This window comes from Vipera berus, assembly GCF_964194415.1.
Source record: "Vipera berus genome assembly, chromosome: 1".
In the NCBI taxonomy this organism is placed as follows: Eukaryota; Metazoa; Chordata; class Lepidosauria; order Squamata; family Viperidae; genus Vipera; species Vipera berus.
The window spans coordinates 34,135,209-34,153,959 of NC_138202.1; the positions used below are offsets into that span (position 1 = coordinate 34,135,209).

At 35.7% G+C, this 18,751-nt stretch overlaps 2 protein-coding genes across 6 annotated transcripts in view; one reads left to right on the plus strand and one right to left on the minus strand.

The window, feature by feature from the left end:
* Window positions 1-3,074, plus strand: part of PPP1R13B (protein phosphatase 1 regulatory subunit 13B) — a 70,354-nt gene extending 67,280 nt beyond the window's left edge. For both annotated transcript variants that reach the window (XM_081338675.1, XM_081338676.1), the window contains one exon: window positions 1,802-3,074. In XM_081338675.1, coding sequence (XP_081194801.1) covers window positions 1,802-1,843 — 42 coding nt within the window. In that variant the 3' untranslated portion in view covers window positions 1,844-3,074. The remainder of the gene's footprint in view (window positions 1-1,801) is intronic.
* ZFYVE21 (zinc finger FYVE-type containing 21) lies at window positions 48-18,571 on the minus strand. Of its 4 annotated transcripts, none has more exons than XR_014027862.1 (9): window positions 18,377-18,571; window positions 16,266-16,316; window positions 14,027-14,195; window positions 13,361-13,436; window positions 12,069-12,160; window positions 8,656-8,709; window positions 5,019-5,161; window positions 3,908-4,084; window positions 48-1,076 (listed from the first exon to the last, which is right to left on the minus strand). XR_014027862.1 is itself a non-coding variant. In XM_081338693.1 (8 exons), the coding sequence occupies exons 1-8, from the start codon at window positions 18,506-18,508 to the stop codon at window positions 4,049-4,051; spliced, it is 753 nt and encodes a 250-aa protein (XP_081194819.1). In that variant the 5' UTR covers window positions 18,509-18,571; the 3' UTR covers window positions 3,295-4,048. The 4 variants fall into 4 exon arrangements, 2 of the variants coding, with proteins under 2 accessions (XP_081194819.1, XP_081194820.1); XR_014027863.1 differs by lacking the exon at window positions 48-1,076 and adding an exon at window positions 1,181-1,483; XM_081338693.1 differs by lacking the exon at window positions 48-1,076 and having other exon boundaries at window positions 3,295-4,084.
* Between the last annotated feature and the right edge of the window lie 180 nt (window positions 18,572-18,751).

Genomic DNA, 18,751 nt, shown 5'->3' on the forward strand with positions numbered 1-18,751 from the left:
ACATATTTTATCCTAAGTTGTGGCATAGTGCCTAGGCTGAATATACGATTGTTCATACCAAAGCCATGAACAAGGAATAAACACATTGGAAACCATTAACACCAATGATTAATCTACAGCTTTGTAATGTATTTTGCTTCACCTTCTAATAGCTTGAAATAGTTATCATAAAGCCTACCATTAGAAAATAATTACATGTGCAATTACCATAGTGTAAGAGTAATCCATATGAAGGGCTAGAGAATCCTGGTCAGTGGAAGGAAACTTTCAGTTCTTCAATCATGGTTTCTGTGAACTATATAGTTCTTCCCAATCACAGGAGTTTTTTCTTTTAAATAATCAGAATAATAATATATCCATGCAGTAATCTCATGCATAATTTTATTTTATTCTTTCTTTACATTTGTTACTAAAGAAGATGCTAAGAGCATCAGGACTTTTTTTTTGCAAGGTGTTAAGTGAACCAATTGTATGGTAGGGGCCAGTTTTGCCAAAACCCAGAAATAAATGCTGGTTTTTTGCAAAACCCATAATAAAACGCAGTCACATGACCATGAGGCACTGCAAATGGCCACTTGCCAAGTGCCCAAAATGCAGCCATGGGACACACACACCTGCCATCAGATTCAGATTGTAAGTACTCTGGAAAAGTCACTAAGAAAACAGCTGTAAGTCAAGAACTGCTTGTAGTAGACTTCTGTAAACATTTCCAATCTTTTTTGATCACATCTGATACAATAGGTCCTCTCATCCAACAGTTACACTATGGATGTATGTGTTGACGACCATAGATTCTAAGACTAGTTACTAAACCATTTTCCTCAAAACTCATTCCTTCTTTCTGTTAGTTCTAGATATAACTCTGTCAAAATTGGTGATTGATGGTTCTCAGGCTACTTTGTAGATTTAGCTGCAGATGGCTTTTTTGTTTATAAGTTGTTTGGCCACTCAAAAGGCGGGGATTCTTTTCTCCCTGACAAAGCGTTTGAAAAAGATGCCAGCTGTCATACTGTGGCAGAGCAAAAAGAAAAGAAAGATAAGGCCCATGGTTTGCTCCAGAAATTTCTGTGGTGATCCTAGAAAAAAGCAATTAGCAAGAATTATGCGTATGTATGCAGATGTTTGTGGGAGAAAGACTCATGCCAAAGTTTATTAAACCTTTCAAAGGTTTTGATCAGAGCTCTGCATGGGTACAAAGTTTATGTGGATTTCCTGGTGATCACTTGAATATCTAAGTTGTAAGTAGATAACTGATTATTTTCAGGAGTTTGGAGAAATGACTAAAGTAAAAACTGCTAATATTGATTGCGCTTTAAATCCTGAAAATGACAATGAATATAAGTTTCACATGGGAAAATGGGTATTCTATACCTTGGCTCCCCCTCCTTTATTTTTAATGAAATTTGGTGCTTTCTGTACAAAAGCCAGAACCCATAACTTTATTTCACTGCACTCTTCAGTGTTTCTTCTGATATCAGGAAACCTGACAAGAACAGAATTCCTTAGATATTAGTAACTTATAGTGGCATTTGAAACATTCTAAAGTAAAAGTCAATTAATAAATTTATGATGTACTAGCTATATCTCTTTGCATTACTTTAAGCAAACCAAGATATACAGTATATATTTTATATAGCAACAAGTGATTTTATTTGTGGAAATAGCCAAGAAGTATTTTTCATTTCCTCATACCTATTTTTTTATAATGCTTCAAAATTTCTAGAAATATTACAGCTTTGTCCTTACATGTTTATCACTCTTTTGCACTTTAAAGTTTACTTTCAATTTCATGTTATTGCAGTTATGCCCAAGGATAAAACCAAGACAGCGAACACTTGCCTGAATCACTTGATATGTCAATATTTTTTTCTGGGAGCTAAAAGATGGAAAGTATACACTGGAGACATTTGCAACTACATTTCACCACAAATTAAAGCTATCCTTGTTTTAAATGGTGCTCTTGTTTAATATGATAGACAGCATTTGAGATTTTCAATCTGCAGTTTGTAAGTGAGGTCTGCTCCATATTAATATGCCAATCATTGAGAGAGGTACTCAAACAGTCTACAGTATTTTTTGCCAATTGAATTAAAAGTGCTAGATGTTAAAACCTTTGTAAAATGCAGATAATGCTGTCTACTCTGTCATAGTTCACTGTAGCTGCCCTGTTATGTCAAGAACATTACAGTTAAAATATTCAATTGAATGTTGATTTTAATGTGTAAATCCTTAAAGATCTTGTAAGAGTTGACAAGTTGAGAGTAATGAACAATCTTCTGATATAAAAGGTGTTTCTGACAGGACAGAGATGCAGTTATGCTGAATAGATTTTGCACACTTCTAAAAACTGCACTTGTTCCTTCACTTGATGTTTCTGCTTGATATTCTGCTTACAGTACAAATTTATCTTCCCAATATTCTGTTACCATTTCTCAAACACATCCTGACTTCTATTTCCTTGACAATCCTGATTTAAGGAACTTGTATGTCTTATGAAAGAAAAGTGCAATAGTTGGAAATGGTAGGAGGTAGGCTATAAAAGCTAGAAGATTTATTTTAAGGACGTTTAAATTTTATTTGTGAAAGTAGGAAGGTGATTCAAAGGTTGAATAAAAAGACAAGTTGGTTCAATAGACTGAGGCTGAGAAAGGAGAGATGATTTACTTTTTGGACTGAAATAGTATCTGTGATTCTAGTGACCCTGCTTACCAGGGTGAGATATGCAATAAACCCAATATCTACTTTCAAGCAAAGAAGCACTTCACTGGAATACTAATTGTACATGGTTTTATATACAAAAGTCTATTTTGAACTTCCCATTATGTTGTAACCATGCTTGTTTTTTGCCAGTAAATTCTAGACCAAATGGCTTTATTCATTATACATTGTGCATAATTTATAACCATTCATGCAGTGCTGTGACTTGCTTTTATTATTGTTTAGCATCAATTGTATATATTGTGTGACGAGAAGTGAAAGGGTATTGTAAAAGAATATTTGCTAAATGAAATTACAAGTTAAAAGCCTGCAATACACTGCTAATCCAGTGTGCACAATAAACTACTACTAAGATATTGTTGACATTTTGGGTGTTTGTTTTTAACATGTATGATTTTTCTGAAAGTCATTTATGAAATTTTCATACACATAACACATCTTACATGCGTTATGCTGTTATATATTCTCTGCATGTCCTTAAGAATAATGTGCTAAATCAAGTCTTCAACCAGAATTCTTTAGAAACTTTCTGTATTTGTATTTAACTTTTACATTTTTCCTGCTTAATTTGTACTTGATTTCATATCAAGTTCAAATTGACAACACCAATATATGTATTACTTAAAATGAATTCTCAGTAGTGCTACATCAGACAAGCTTACGTAGTATTTAATAAGATTTTATTAGCCAAATCTCAAATTATCACAAAACATGTCTATAAAATCTCAAAAACAATTTTGCTGACAGTTTCATTCAAAAAGGCCAATTTATACAGCACTATTTGTAGTATTTGGTAAATCTTAACTTTACAACAAAAAAACCCCTTTAATCTCATGATACAAACCCCTCAGCAGAAGACAGGGTGATTCTATATGAAATAATACCTAAGGTGGATTTGATAGATCATTTGGGTATCTGGGGGAAAAAACCTGAGGTCTACATTTCTGAAGAACTTTTTTCTGGAACATTGAGGATTGGTTTTAAGTGAGTTACATAATTTGCATTATAAAAGTTGTGCTATATATTTAGCAATAGTGCAGGTCACACTTCATTTTACATATTAAGTGCAGATAAGATTTAACAAAATAAAGTTGTAGATGCAGACTTGCAGAGCTCTATTTAAAGCATTAATAAACTGTATACATATTGCACACTAAATAAGTGAATACTTATAGGTCCAAATACTCACATTATAATTGGCCAGTGCTCACATGATGAACCACATTTAACGTAGGAAAGGAGAAAGGGAAAATCCCTATACCATGTGTAAATAGCAAGTAGTAAGCTTATTTTTAGAGCCAATCTTTTCTCCTCAATTCCAAAATACTCCCTATTGATCCCGAGATTCATAAAGAAGTTTTGCTGCCTGTAAGATGACAAAAAAGAAAGGATAGCATATGAATTGTCATTGTTTGAAGCTATTGGAATTGCACATGTAATTCAGCACTGGGGCTGAATTATTTCTGAATGCATTCAAATTATTATAATAGAAGAAAAACACAAAGCAAGATGTGCTAAATGTTAAGATTCTGATTCATCAAATGGCACATGGAAAATTTTGTAGAATTTCATAAGGTAACTATGATTCTCTTTATATGAAAATCTGTACACAAACACTTATATTGGTTTATGGCCATAATATAGATAGTCCTCAACTTACTACCATAATTGGAACCAAAATTTCAATCTTAGTCACTGCAGTTGTAGGTCGAGACTAGACCCATCTTTTTACATTTTTTGCAAATCATTAAGCTAAACAGCAGCAGTTTTAACAGATAAAAAAAGATTGCGAATCATGGTCAGATGACCGTAGGGCACTGCAACTAGCCATAAAGGCAAACCAGTTGCCAATTGCCAAAAATGTGGTCACATGACTGTGGGAGGATATTGTGACATTTTACAGCAGCTAGAAGTGCCTAATTACCATGGGATTAGGTTAACAATGGCAAGCAGGATGGCAAACACTGCCAGCCTAAATGATGCAGTCATGTTGCATGACCACATTACTAACAATGGAAATTCTGGTCTCTGTTGCTGTCATAACTCAAAGACTACCTCAACTTAGTATTTAACTAATAGTCTGTGGTAGCTAAACATCACTCTCTTTTAAAAGATGTGGTTTTGATTACAATGGCATACCTGCCATCTTGACTCTGAACTTCAGTGGATTCTCCCGGTAGAAAAGACTATTGCTAACACCGTGTTTCTTGCCAATTTCCTATTGGCATCTTGGATGCTGATAACTGAACAGTGGATTAGGCGTTTTAAGACATAATTTAATTAACAATTGCTTTAGTTACCTTATGCATTGCTGCTAGCCAGGTAGCTGATAGCTTTTTATTGGAATTGAAATCTTCACCAGCAGTAAATTTAATCTGTTTGAATTCATCTGATCCTGGTACTTTGTACTGAAGTAGCATACCTGTAGCACGAGTATTGCCTCCTAAGGGGGGGGGGAAGGGGAAAAATACTTTGTTAAAAATACAAAGGACTGTACCAAACCATAGCTTTTTTTTTTGACAGAATGGATTCTATCACCAGAAAAATTACACATCCCAAAATGCAATCCAAACTTTTGAGTAAATCTCTGAACCAGACTTAGAAAAGGGAGAACAAGAAGAAATCCCATTGTGCAAGTGGAAGTTTACTCAAGTGGTGTTAAATGTAATCCAGATTTACACTCCAAAACAAATACAGCTTTATCCCTACAATGGTGGCTGGCTAACCTTTCATCTCTAGCCCCAGTCACTGACAAATAAAGGAAAGAAGAATTTGGAGTAATGGATTAAACTCTAGGTTACAAAGTCACATCAAGAAATAATGATATGAAGAAAGGCACAGGCAAAACAACTATGGCTGAGCAAGTATTCAGACTGGGTAGCTTTGAGGTTACAAGACAAATGTCTGACTGAACTAGTGTTTTTAAAGGCATCATATTCAAGAGTACATGTGGAGAATGTGCATTACACAACACATTTATTTGGATGATGTATGCTCAAACAAATATGACTTGGTCATAATGTTTAAGTCAGTCCACATTTATGATTACATCCCAAATTCAATACTGCTTCAACAACAATAACAATAAAATACTTGTACCCATCTCCTGCATTACAAGTTGACATGTATTTTGAAGGCACAATTTTGAATAAATTTTTCCTGTGAGATTGTTGGTTGAGAATTGACATGAAAACCCCAACTAAAACCACTAAAATCTGCAATTAAGATTTTTTTTTTAAAAAAAATCTACATTCATTTATAACATTAGAAGTGTCCGAGAAATATTACAAAGGCAAAGTCCGTTTATTCCTTTTTAGTAGAAAGAAAAAAAAATCAAACATACAGAGTTCTAATTTCTTGTATTTGTACTGTTGCACAAATGCAGAAGCACATACAGAGGATGGCTCTGAATTCTAACACTTTAAAATAGTTGTGTTTTAGATCACATGATTAAAAATGTCATGTCAACCTTCTGCCCAACTGCCTTTCAGGAAAGCATTGGGAGGTGTTTTTTTTCTAGATTCTTTTCTCTGCAGCCCCTGCCTGACACTGTTCAATTAAATCTTTTCTTTTGCAGTCCTCCTATATCAAATTTAGTCCCATTCTGTTATCCTGCTCTCAAATCCATCTACATAATTTCTTCCCAAGATTCTATTGTTTTGGAAAGAATATAGGTAAACGTTGACTTGCAACCTGAGCGACTGTTCCAAGTTACAATGGGGAGCTACTTATGACTCAGATTCCAAGTTATGATGGTCTCCCCCTTTTGGTCACATGACAGTACTTCAGGTGCTCAGCAACCGAGATACATTTATGGCTATCCCACAATCAGGCAGCAGTCTTTTATGATGGTTTACTTTTGCTGAAAATTGGTATTTATTTCCAAATTTCAGCAAAACACTGCTGACTGTTTTACAACTGTCACAAATTCGAACCATAATAGGCAGGTTCCATTACAGTTCTAAGTGAAAGACTAACCGTGAAAACAAAAGAGAAGTGGGAAAGAACTGATGTTGTTACTCTTTCATGAGTAGAGATGTAAGACTGGAATTCTCTTCTGCCATATTTTTATGTAGACACATTTCTCATTTTTAGAAGATTAGCATTTTATGAAGCTGACTTAACTAATGGAAATAGTATCAAAAATAATTTTGGGGTTGTAATTTCTCTGAATATATTGTAAGAAATACATAACTAACGCACAGCTCTTGAATTGTGTTAATGTGAGAATACTAAAACAAGTCCATTAAATTATTCTATTTTATGCAATGATAAATGTATTTGAGTGAAAAGTAATATAATAATTAAATTGTGAATATGAACCATAGTGAGCTTTCTAAGATACCTAAACTGTGATTTAATAGTTTAAACAGCATAGAGGTGATTCAACAACAGGTAAAACTAATACGATATTCTTTTCAGTTTTGTTTGATCAAAAAAGTCAACATGCTAAAATAATCCTGAGACAAAAATATTTTTTAAAAATGGCTATTTCTTAACACTGATCTAGCAACAAGGCTATTTGATTTTTGAAGCATGTTCCAAAATAGTATTTCAGCGGGTGCAAGACATAAACTTAGTATTTTTCCTGAAGCTCTTCAAAGCAGATACATGTTTTCCCAGGATCACTTGGCAATTGCAGAAAGCAGTCAAGGGAAAGACATGGCTGTTTTAAAAATTGCAAACAGATACTATATTTTCTCCAAGAAATCTGAATCACCCTTTGGAAATGAATCTGAACAGTTGCACAGTCCAATTAACAGTATGAAGCCATATTACATTCTAAGTTTATTGTAGATATTTAAAAAGCTGAATATACAAATCCTACGTAACTTTATACACAGTGTTCAAACTGATGTAATCAGAACTGGTCTATTGGTAAGGCAGAATGAATCCTTTGCCTTGGGTAACTAATTGTGGCCACTTCCTGAAAACTGTCATTTTAATTCATCTACTCAAAGCTATCACCTACCCAATCCCATTTTCAGAGTGATGCACGCAAGGGAAGTGACCATCGATGACTGTAGTGTTGCAAACAGAGAGGTATTACAGGTTTCTCAATGTGACATATCAGTCAGGAAAGGCAGTGAAGCAACCAGAAACAATAATAAGTGCTGCCACTTCCACAGTGAGGTCATAGCCTAAAGTATTTGCTCAGATTTGTTAGGTGCAATTCTGTAGAAAGATAGGGTACGCAGCTGCTGTGCCTGTGCTAAGCGGTGTATTAAATCTTTTCTACAGTGTTATCATTTTAAACTTACTTTAAATGTATATCAAATATAACTTCTTCTGTCTTCCTAATCCTGATCTTTCCCATTTTTTCCAACATCAAGTCAGATCCTTGGCCTAAAATAGTTTCACATCTCTGCTGGGGGAGGGGGGCAAAGTTGAAACCATCTTCTATTGGATTTATGATATTCATCCAATGAAAGGGTTTTTCTTTTTTACAAGACTTTCCCCATCTCACCTGGAATTATGAAATAATCAAATCTTTTTTTCTTAAGCAGAAACCACCCAACCCCTACTCACAAAAAAACTCTTCTTGACAGTTTCATTTATGACAGATAAATCTCTTCACTGAACCCAAGTAAGTAAATTTACACATATTTTTGGAGAAAAGCAAAGCATCTCTGACTTACTTCAATAAAAGAATACCAAGATACTTTTTAGTTTTAATATTTCAGCCTAACATAACTTCTTTTAATGTTTAACTTTTGTAACCCAAGCCTAGCTATCAGACAAGGAGATGAAAAAAGGAACAGTGGCTAGATGTAGCCTGGAGAATGCTAGTTGGCCATCAAGATGGTTGATCATGAATGGATCTAATGTTCAGCCACTAAGGAAACATTCCCACAAAAATACTATCTGCACTAGGCCTCACATCCTGAAGAAATAACACAAAAAGCATGCTTAGGAGTAATGAGTTCCAGTGCTGACCTTCCATAATGTGTTCACTTTCCAAGAGGCAGGTATAAGTATGAATGTCGTTTTCTACATCAAGGAAGCAGGCAAGCAATGAAGAGAAATGTTAATAAAAAGAAATACAGGTGGTTTAAAATGAAGATTCAATTTATAGCCATAAAAATTAAACAGATAGGATCAAGTCATTTGGGAAAATATACAGAAAGCTACAGACCAGAAATGGATATGAATGCAATTTAATCCAGTGACATACGTGAAACCCTGGTCTCAGATTTTACTATTCTTTTTTTCCTGAATTCTCACCACTGCATTTTTATATAATCTAGTTTTAATGGTTTAAAAGTCAGCAAAATCTTGCATTTTTCAGAACTGGCATTAATGAAATATTTCTTATATATAGTAGTTACTTTTGTGACTAACACAATGTTAAGGAAAAATAAAAAATGAGCTATTGAAATCCAAAATTTTCTTAAAACTATGTGCTTTAATAATGGGCTGGCATAATATTTGTTCATAATACAGTTCCACATTACTTTTAAAATGTACAAATAGAAATATTTTTAAATTACATTCTACAATGATTATGCATATAGCTAGACTCTCAATGATTCTAAGTAATTGAACACAACAGGTTTTACACTGATTTAATTACCAATCACATCTTTAGGAAGTCATCCTTTTGCTAATACCAGCTAAAAGTAATTCCAAATAATTGAGAGTATCTGATTTGCAGCATACTTCCCATCATGTTTCTTGTTTTATTTGAGTTTATTTTGAATTTATACACACACACACACACACACACACACACACACAAACTAAAAACAAGGGTTGGAAAGAAACAATGACTGAGTTTCTCATGGAATACTTGTAACTTTGTGACATACTGCAAGTACAGCCAGTATCAATCTTTTTTGCTAGGTTAATGAAGTGAGAAACAAGTCCTAATTACATGCTTACATCTGTGGCAGAAGCTACTATCTAAAATAAATATTTTATTATTTACCAAAAAGTGTAAATACTAGTAAATTGGAAGTTCAAAGTCTCATTCCTATTGTAAACAAGCTCCACTTCAGGTAAATAAATATTGTTTTGTTTCAAACAGTAAAGATTTCTGAATTGGAATCAGCAACAAAATCAAAAAGATTAGTACAAGGGAAAAATTGTAAATAAAATGCTTTTATAAAAAGCTATGTTTATAAGCTTCATAAAAGTAAGGTACTCAATTTGTTTTTAGGCTTGAGGTTCTTTTGGACAGTATCACCAATATGCCGATGATATCCAGCTATATATCTTTGTTCCAAGTGAAGTGAGTGACGCCGTGGATGGCTTTTTGTGGTGCCTGGAGGCTGTGGGGTTCTGGATGAGAAATAACAGACTTCAATTGAACCCTGATAAGAAGGGATGGCTGTGGGTGGGACCCTCTGTATCCAGGAATTTATCATTGTTGGTCCTGGATGAAGTTGCACTACCCCAGACAGTCCCAGTGTGTAACTTGGAGAACCTCTTGGACTCACGGCTCCTGCTGCATTGTGTGCCAGTTATGCCCCTTCCCGGACAGGGAGGCCTACCATTCTGTCACTCATGCTTTGGTCATTTCCTAATTGGTCTATTGCAACCACTCTGCCTGGGGCTACCTTTGAAAAGTATCTGGAAGCTTCAACAGTGTAGAATTGGCTGTGCAAACCATACTGGGTGCCCAAAGAAGGGCACATATAACAGCTTTGCTCCACAAACTGTATTAGGTACCAGTTTGCTTCCTGGTCCAATTCTTGGTGTTGATCATCACCTATAAAACCCTACATGGCAAAGGGTCAAGCTACCTACAGAACTGGCTTCATCCCATTACATCAACCCATCCCACTCATTCAGGCAAGGAAAGTACGCTGCAGTCAAAGAATTTCGACAGGCAGGGTCTACAGGATGGTCTTTTTTGCCACTACCCTACACTGTGGAATACCTTGCCTTCAGAGATGAGGAAAGCCCCCAATCTCTTGGCGTTCTTCAAAGGAGTCAAAACTTGGCCAACCCGCCTTACATGGGGGACAAAGAGGTCCATACAACTCTGTAGCTGGCTGGCCCCTTGAGAATTTTCCCCACCTGTATTAACAATTGCTAAGCCCCCATCTTGGAATTTTTCATCTTCTGAAATTTTATATATTGTTTACATTTTTAAACCTTTTAAATCTTAAATTAATTCTGATTTTTTAAATTTTATTCATTATATTGTACACTGTCTAGAGCCCCTCTCTGAGAGAGATGGGTGGTTAAGAAATACAATAAATAAATATTTGCAAGCTCTAGTATGATAGCAATAAGTATTATCTGACAGTTAATATATTCAACACTTTCATTGTGCACAAATGTGATACATGCAATAATTATACTTAATTATATAAAAAAATTTGTTCATTAGCATATGTATTAATCGGAAAGTGCAAAAGCTACTAATATTCTAAACTGAAAATAGAGGTGTCTAAGCAATCACATATGTGTACTGCGTGGCCCTGTAATTGCTCACTAATGTATTAACAATTGTAAGTTCATTATATCACAAAATTCTCAGACTGGATGTTTCTGAACTATTGCTATCTAAATCACCACCACTACCTTCACAATGCTAAAATGATTCCTGACGAAAGGAAGCCAGTTCCCATTTTTACTTATTTGATTGTATCATACATTTTCTACAGAGGTTCACAAATCTTTTTTTTTTTCATTTTTCTCCTCCACAACAATTATTGGTTGTGCTAAGAGACCAGCCCCAGGACACCCAAATAACTTCTTTTGCTGGACTGAAGCAGGACTGTCCTATCCTGGTGCAGCAGTTTAACTACTAGACCAAGGATAGGCAACCTCGGCTCTTTTATGACTCATGAACTTTAACTCCCAGAATTCCTGAGTCAGCATAGCTGACTCAGGAATTCTGGGAGTTGAAGTCCATGAGTCATAAAAGAGCCGAGGTTGCCTACCCCGTACAAGATATATTTCAGATAAGATATGTATTCCACAAGAAGAGAACTCAGAGACAAATATGTTGCAGAATGCTTGCCATTAAGAAGCAATCTAAGAAAATATCCCAAGAAGCTAACTATTAATATGAATAGAATTCTAGGAAGATTTGACAAGAAAGACACTAAAGAAAGCTGGATAAAATAGTAGACATTTGAAAGGCAAAGTTAAAAAACGGCAATAGAAAAAGACTAAAGAGAAGCAATGAGGAAATATTTACCGCTAGTAAGGAATCATGCAGGGAAGAGAGATGCAATGTATTGTGTTGCCTGGCCTGGAATACAGATACTGATAGAGGAATTCTCTAAATTATGGTTTCAACACTATAATCTGGAAGGCTTAAACTATGAAGAGCAAAACCCAGTGATCTGAGCTGCAGGTTCCTAGTTACTATTTATGCTTAATAAACAAATTACCTCCAGGAGTAAATCCTTCAGTAAGAATTTGGACCGTGGAGATATGTGAAATTTCTATTTCATAATGGCTTTCTCCATCCAAAAACAGATACCTGCACAAATAGAGAAAAAATGATGTTCATTTCATGTATACTTAGTAATTCTTACAATACTAAGTCCCATAGTAGAAAATAAATCATTTATATAATTATAAAACATTACATTTGTTAAAAATTCTTACTCATTATTGGTAGAACCTATTTGTGTGTGTGTGTGTGTGCACGTGTGTGTGTGTGTGTGTGTGTGTGTGTGTGTGTGTGTGTGTAAATAGTCCTAAAAATATGAATCTTGGGTATATACATGTTTAAAACTAGAAACAAGTATCACCAAGACTTAAAAATTTATTAAAACTGAACTTTCGTCAGCACCTGCTGACGTCGTCCGAGTATAAGCCAGGATTGGGAAGCACATTCTTATAGTCTCTGTGAGGCCAGTAGTTTGGCTAATGAGCGTGTAACAGGTCTATTCCGCTCCCGCCCTCCTGCAATCAATTGCATCGGTCCTGTCTCCGTCAAGCGCGCTGACGTCTGATTTCTGGCCTCACAGACTATTAAGAATATGCTTCCCAATCTTAGCTTATACTCTGACGATGTCAGAGTGCTGACAAAAGCTCAGTTTTAATAAATTTTTAAGTCTTGGTGATCCTTGTTTCTAGTTTTAAACACACACACATACACACACACAAAACACACACACTATTCATTCTCAAACAAATTTTTGAAAGTGTTCGTAACATAGGAAAAGCTATCCAAGGAAATCTCCTAAATTCTGTCATCACTTCTATACTTGTAAACAAATTACCATATGTCAAAACAACTACCTCCTTAAAGCTTTATAAAATAATGAAAGGTATTGATTTTCCCAACTTGCTAAAGATTAATCTATTGATATGAGTTGAAAAGTATCTTTCTGAAATATTAAAATGTATTCCTCCAGTAAGATCATGCTTATACAATAACCAATACCAGAAAATTAATAAGGTACACTAGCCTACTTATTAAATTATAAGAAAAACAACAAATAATACATACCACAGCCAAAAGCTTCAAAAATGGAAACTGAAAAAGTATCAATTTTCTGCTAAGAGCAAGTCAAAGCAATATTGCTCAGATGACACTTTGGAAATAACAGCGGACAGGTTTCTTAGGTAATTCTTCAAAACATTAAGACAAAATATGTAGCAAAGATAATATTTTTCAGAAAAAGATTTCAACTGATTCAATTAGTACTAGCAAACACAACACTCTTCTTACCTCTGGTTGTTGGAAAGTCGACAAACCATCATTTCTGTTGTTTCTGATGTCCCTGGAGTTACGAAGAATGTAGCACCTAAACATTGCAGGAACGGAAGAAAAAGAATTAGATACATTTTATAAATACAATAAAATTAAAACAAGCTTACATGTGCAATTCTCAATCTTACTATACAGAGTTAATGTTTATTAACCTTTCTCAGAACTTTTGTTATTAAGAGGGAAAAAATTGGACATATCTAGATTATTCCAATTAAAATGGGACAGAGGTTTCTCATTTTTCATTCTGGAATCCAAACATTTACTTATACCAGAAAATCCCAAGCTGAAGCTCCAAAATTTATGCAGACCCAAAACCTTCAGTACTTTTCCCTAAGACATGCAAGTATTGTTACTGAAGTGCAATCACTAAAGAGAAAATTAATATATAATGACTAAACTTGTACTGGTATTACCCAAATTTAACAAAATCCAATATAGTTTTTGCCTTCTACTATCCACTACTGCCTTCAATATACCACTTAATGGCCAACTATAATTTTTGGTTCAAATTTCACAATCCTGTTTTATGTCATTTATTTATTACTATTATTAAGTGTATCACCCAAAACAAACTTATATATTGTCTTTTAGCAAGTCAAATAAGAATCTATAATCTATACTTACCATTCATAAGTACTTTGAGTTGCCTGTCGTAGAACTCCATTTCTTTCTGAGAAATGAGAGCACATTCAGCACACTGGCGTACAGGATCAACAAAGTACATACGAGGCAGAGGCACTTTCTTGCTGCAGCATTTATCACAAAAGCACTTTCCACATCTCCTGCAATGATGCTGGAATGGAGGAAAGAGAGAGAAAGAGAGAGATATTAACCGAAATTGGATCACTATATTTAGAATATTTGATTCTGATCTACTGCAAATTCTATCAGGCAGATAGAATACTGTAGCAGAAGTACAAGGAGTATAAAGAGGATAAAATCCTGATAGGCCATGTTTAAAAAAAACACCAGAATGTTTGCAAAATCAAATTGAGAAAAATGTCTGAATTAGGTCTAAACTCTCATGTGCTAGAGAAAGCTGTCTTTGCAGATCACATTGCACTACTTCCTTAGTTTCCATGGAAGTCTAGCAATCAGTCCATGAAAATGCAGAGTACAATAGGCAGCGTTTTCCTTTCCCTGTTCTAAAAAAACAAGCACAGTCAGCAAGCTTCAAGTATCAAATGCGCAGAGTAATTTAGGTGAGATGGGTGGTGTAGAAATATAATAATATCAGCAAACAAGTACTTAACTAAGCTAAAAGTTATATATTTAGGGAATATAAACAGTGCTTAATAAATTTCGTAATCTCCATATCACAAAACTGAGGGAGACAGGGAAGGAAGGAAGGAAGGAAGGAAGGAAGGAAGGAAGGAAGGAAGGAAGGAAGGAAGGAAGGAAGGAAGGAAGGGAGGGAGGGAGGGAGGGAGGGAGGGAGGGAGGGAGGGAGGGAGGGATGAATTCTGGAAGTATTCATGTAACATATAAAGCCCACAAACAAATCACATCTTATCCTTTAAGAATTGCAAAAATTCTACCAATACAAGGTTTAATATACTCTATGCATGAGATATCTTGGGTTTTTTCAATAGTCCATAGTTAAGCTATCAACAGCTTCACATACCATGTGAAAATGACATTTGATCAACCCAAATATTTCCTTCACTATCTGAAGGATAATTTGCCTATCCAAATTATGTTTGTCAAACAAACATCTTTGTGATGTGAAATTTTAGGGCTACCAGATCAGGATTGCAATAATATGAATGAACATTACATAGTAGTAGAACTACTGTGCCATCCAGATTTTTATTCTGGCCGCCCTATGCAATATTGCATTCTTATATCTACAGTTTTGAAATGATTTTTGTTACTATAATTGCTTATCAAAAACTCAGTGAAGTTGCAACACAAGAAAGCAATTACATTGTTTGAGAAATTATAAAGCATATAACTGATATAAATACAGAATTTACATAATCACACAATATTCATGATATAATTGTAAAGCAAAACAGCTAAATCCATACATCATGCAAACTTTTTATTTCATTTAGGCCTAAAATTGTTCATTTAGCCCTAAAATTATGTGTCTTAGGCTTTTAAACCAAGGTTAAACATAAGTACAACCTGGCCAGCTGGTTTATTCAAGAAATCAAAACCAAATACACCCTGAATTAATATGTGGACACAGCAAATCTGTAGCATTAAAAAGCATATGCACAGTATGCAGTTTTCAACTGTAATGTGTATTGCTTGCATGGCTTGACTAAAAAGAAATCTAATTAGAGAACGAACCGTAATTGCCTCCAGGATAACAATGTAAAAGAGAGCCAAATTTGTGAAAGTACTTATTATTGCATATGTAGCGTTCAATACTCATGTATAGCGAGATTTGTAATTCTGGCTTATACTTAAAGCAAATGATACACATTTAAAGACCCCGTTTTTTTTATTTCCTGTTGTTTAATGATTTGCTGTATATATTTATTTTGGATGTTTCTATTGTTTTAAATGTTTTGTTTTTATATTTTTATCATTAAGCTGCCCAAAGTCATTGGCTGAGATGTGCAGCTGTAGAAGTTGAAAAAATAAATTCATCTACTGAAAATTTTAAGTGTTCACAATGCAATTTCAAGAAGATAGAAAAACCATAAAGAAAAATTGGTATCATTATTATGTTCAATATAAGCTACACTAAGTTTTTTCAGTACAAACTACTGCTATCCTAAATGCTACAGCTACCAGTATAACACATTCATTTGGTATGCAGAACATTCTACTCAATAGTGACAACTGTGGTGAGGACATTTTATTGCTTTCAGGAGAATGCTCTACAATAAATTTTCATCCAAACTCTTACCTTTCTGGTTATGAAGTCAAACTTTGTATTGCATTGCATACATCTAGGACACTATAAAATAATAATACAAACATATTAAAATTTGACTGTTTCAGCCAAGGACTAAAAGAATACATGGCATATTATGTGACACAGTTCTAAAGAGCTTCATTGATTTACATGAGTAAGCCTCATAAAATGCTTCTACAGAGATCATTTTTCTGTACCATATTTTCCTACTAAAACAAAAAAAAATACAAGATCATCTGTAGTTCAAATTCAAGCACAATTAGCATGACCCATCTAAGGACTACTTTCTGAGATCACATCTAAAGCCCAGATTTAAAACTGCTTGAAATCAATCTCGATGTTACCATTTCTTCTAATGAACTTTAACTGATTCCCATCCACTTGATTTTCTTCACCTTTATACCACATATTTTCCAGACAGTGCTTGAAATATCACTTTATGTGAAAGGATAAAAACACCAATTTATATTGGGCATAAAAATATGTTATATGGGGAAAGGGGAGGTAGCCCTGAAGAAACAGAGATTACTACAGAATGTTATTCTTCACATATATTGTTATGAAGACTTGTATTTTACAAGAGTTTCAATCACAAAATTTTCTTCCTCCACATAACGACAATATATACTGCCAATATTTTTCATAATTCATGGAACATAAAATATGTTGGGCTGCTTTGAAATGTACTTTATCTTATTGTTCTTGGATAACATCCTAAGCTCCAACAAGCTTCAACCTACTTTCTATACAAATATTATCTATTTCTGACATCATTTAACAAACATCCTAGAAGTGATATTGTTTGCAATGTTATTGAAACTTTGGTAATTCATGATTTTCCAGCATTTGATAAAATACACACAACACATTTAGCTAAGCACTTGTGTGTGTTTTTTCAACCTAACATTTGCAACGATTTATTATATGTATGCTGTCAATTCTGGTGCGTATAGTATGTTGTAAAACCACGGCTCTACTGAGTACATTTGCACCTTTCTTGTTTCAGCAATAAGTCTGAAACACTGGCTGTTCTTCTGCCGCTTCTGCTTAAGATCCTGCAGCTTCTCCCTTCACCTCAGTTTTTCTTTCCAAGCCGTGATTTGTTTTCTAGGTCTCCTTAGCTGTGTGATCAATTTCCTTATTATTCCCACGAATGGGAATTCCATAAACGAGCAGAATACTTCTCCCTTCAAATCCCTCACCCAAACTAGTTTCTTCCACAAAACACATACTTAATCCATCATCCATCGTTGAAAGTAAACCTTATTTTTCTAAGATAATTGTTTCAAATAGAGAACTTCACTCTTTTATTTCGTGTAAAGCGTTTATACCAGGGGTCTTCAAACTTGGCCCTTTTATGACTTGTGGACTTCAACTCCCAGAATTCCTCAGCCAGCTTTGCTGGCTGAGGAATTCTGGGAGTTGAAGTCCACAAGTCATAAAAGGGCCAAGTTTGAAGACCCCTGGTTTATACAGCCGCTTATGTTACAACCAACTTTTGGGTAGCTCCCAAATACCGCAGTCATCGCCCTCCCCCCCTCTAATCAAGACACTATTTTCTACTCAGGCACCCTCTGCTGGCGAACAGAAGAACAGCACATCAAAGTGCCAGCCCCGTTTTCAGCAAACTGTTCTGATGTTCCACTACTTGGAAGGGTGATTTGAAGGCAGGCCGTTCAGAGAATCGACCCAATCAGCCTGAAGGGCGAGCTTTGAGCGTCGCGGCAGGACTTTCATTCCAGGTGGGGGGGGAAGACCTGAAGGTAAAAAAAAAAATGGGAGACGAGGCGTAGAGCAGTGTTTCCCAACCTTAGGAACTTGAAGATGCGTGGACTTCAACTCCCAGAATTCCCCAGCCAGCATAGCTGGCTGGGGAATTCTGGGAGTTGAAGTCCACGCATCTTCAAGTTCCTAAGGTTGGGAAACGCTGGCGTAGAGCACAACTGGAGTTCCGCGAAGGGCCTGGTTTTTCCACCATCCAACCGTCTCGTGACGAATAGGGACTGATGGGAGAGGCTTTGGCGGAGGGCGGCAAAGCCCGAAAGGAGGGAAGCGAGATATACTGAATAGGGTCCAGACCTGAGCAGCCCTACCACCGTTACCTCCTTATCCGGCACCCACGGCGGCTCTTCCAATCCGAAAGGGCTCTGCGCAGCCCGGCTTTCGGGGACCATTCGGAGCCCACTAGGGGACCGAATCAACTTTTTGCCATCAGGGGCCTCGCGGCCCGACATTTTCCCTTCAGAGCCCGCACCACAGCCGCCGCCACACGGCGACTCGCCCAAACCGTCGAGCCACCCCAGCCACCCAATCCAAAGCTAGTGCCCCGCCACAGCCATCCAATCGCCATCAGATTCACTAAAGGTAGACGTCTCTCCTGACCAATGAAAGTTGAGAAACGTTTCTCTTTGGGGGGGCCAGAGCTGTTGTTTTCAACATTACAATAGTGGGCCGACCTCCCCTCCCCGTTGATATAT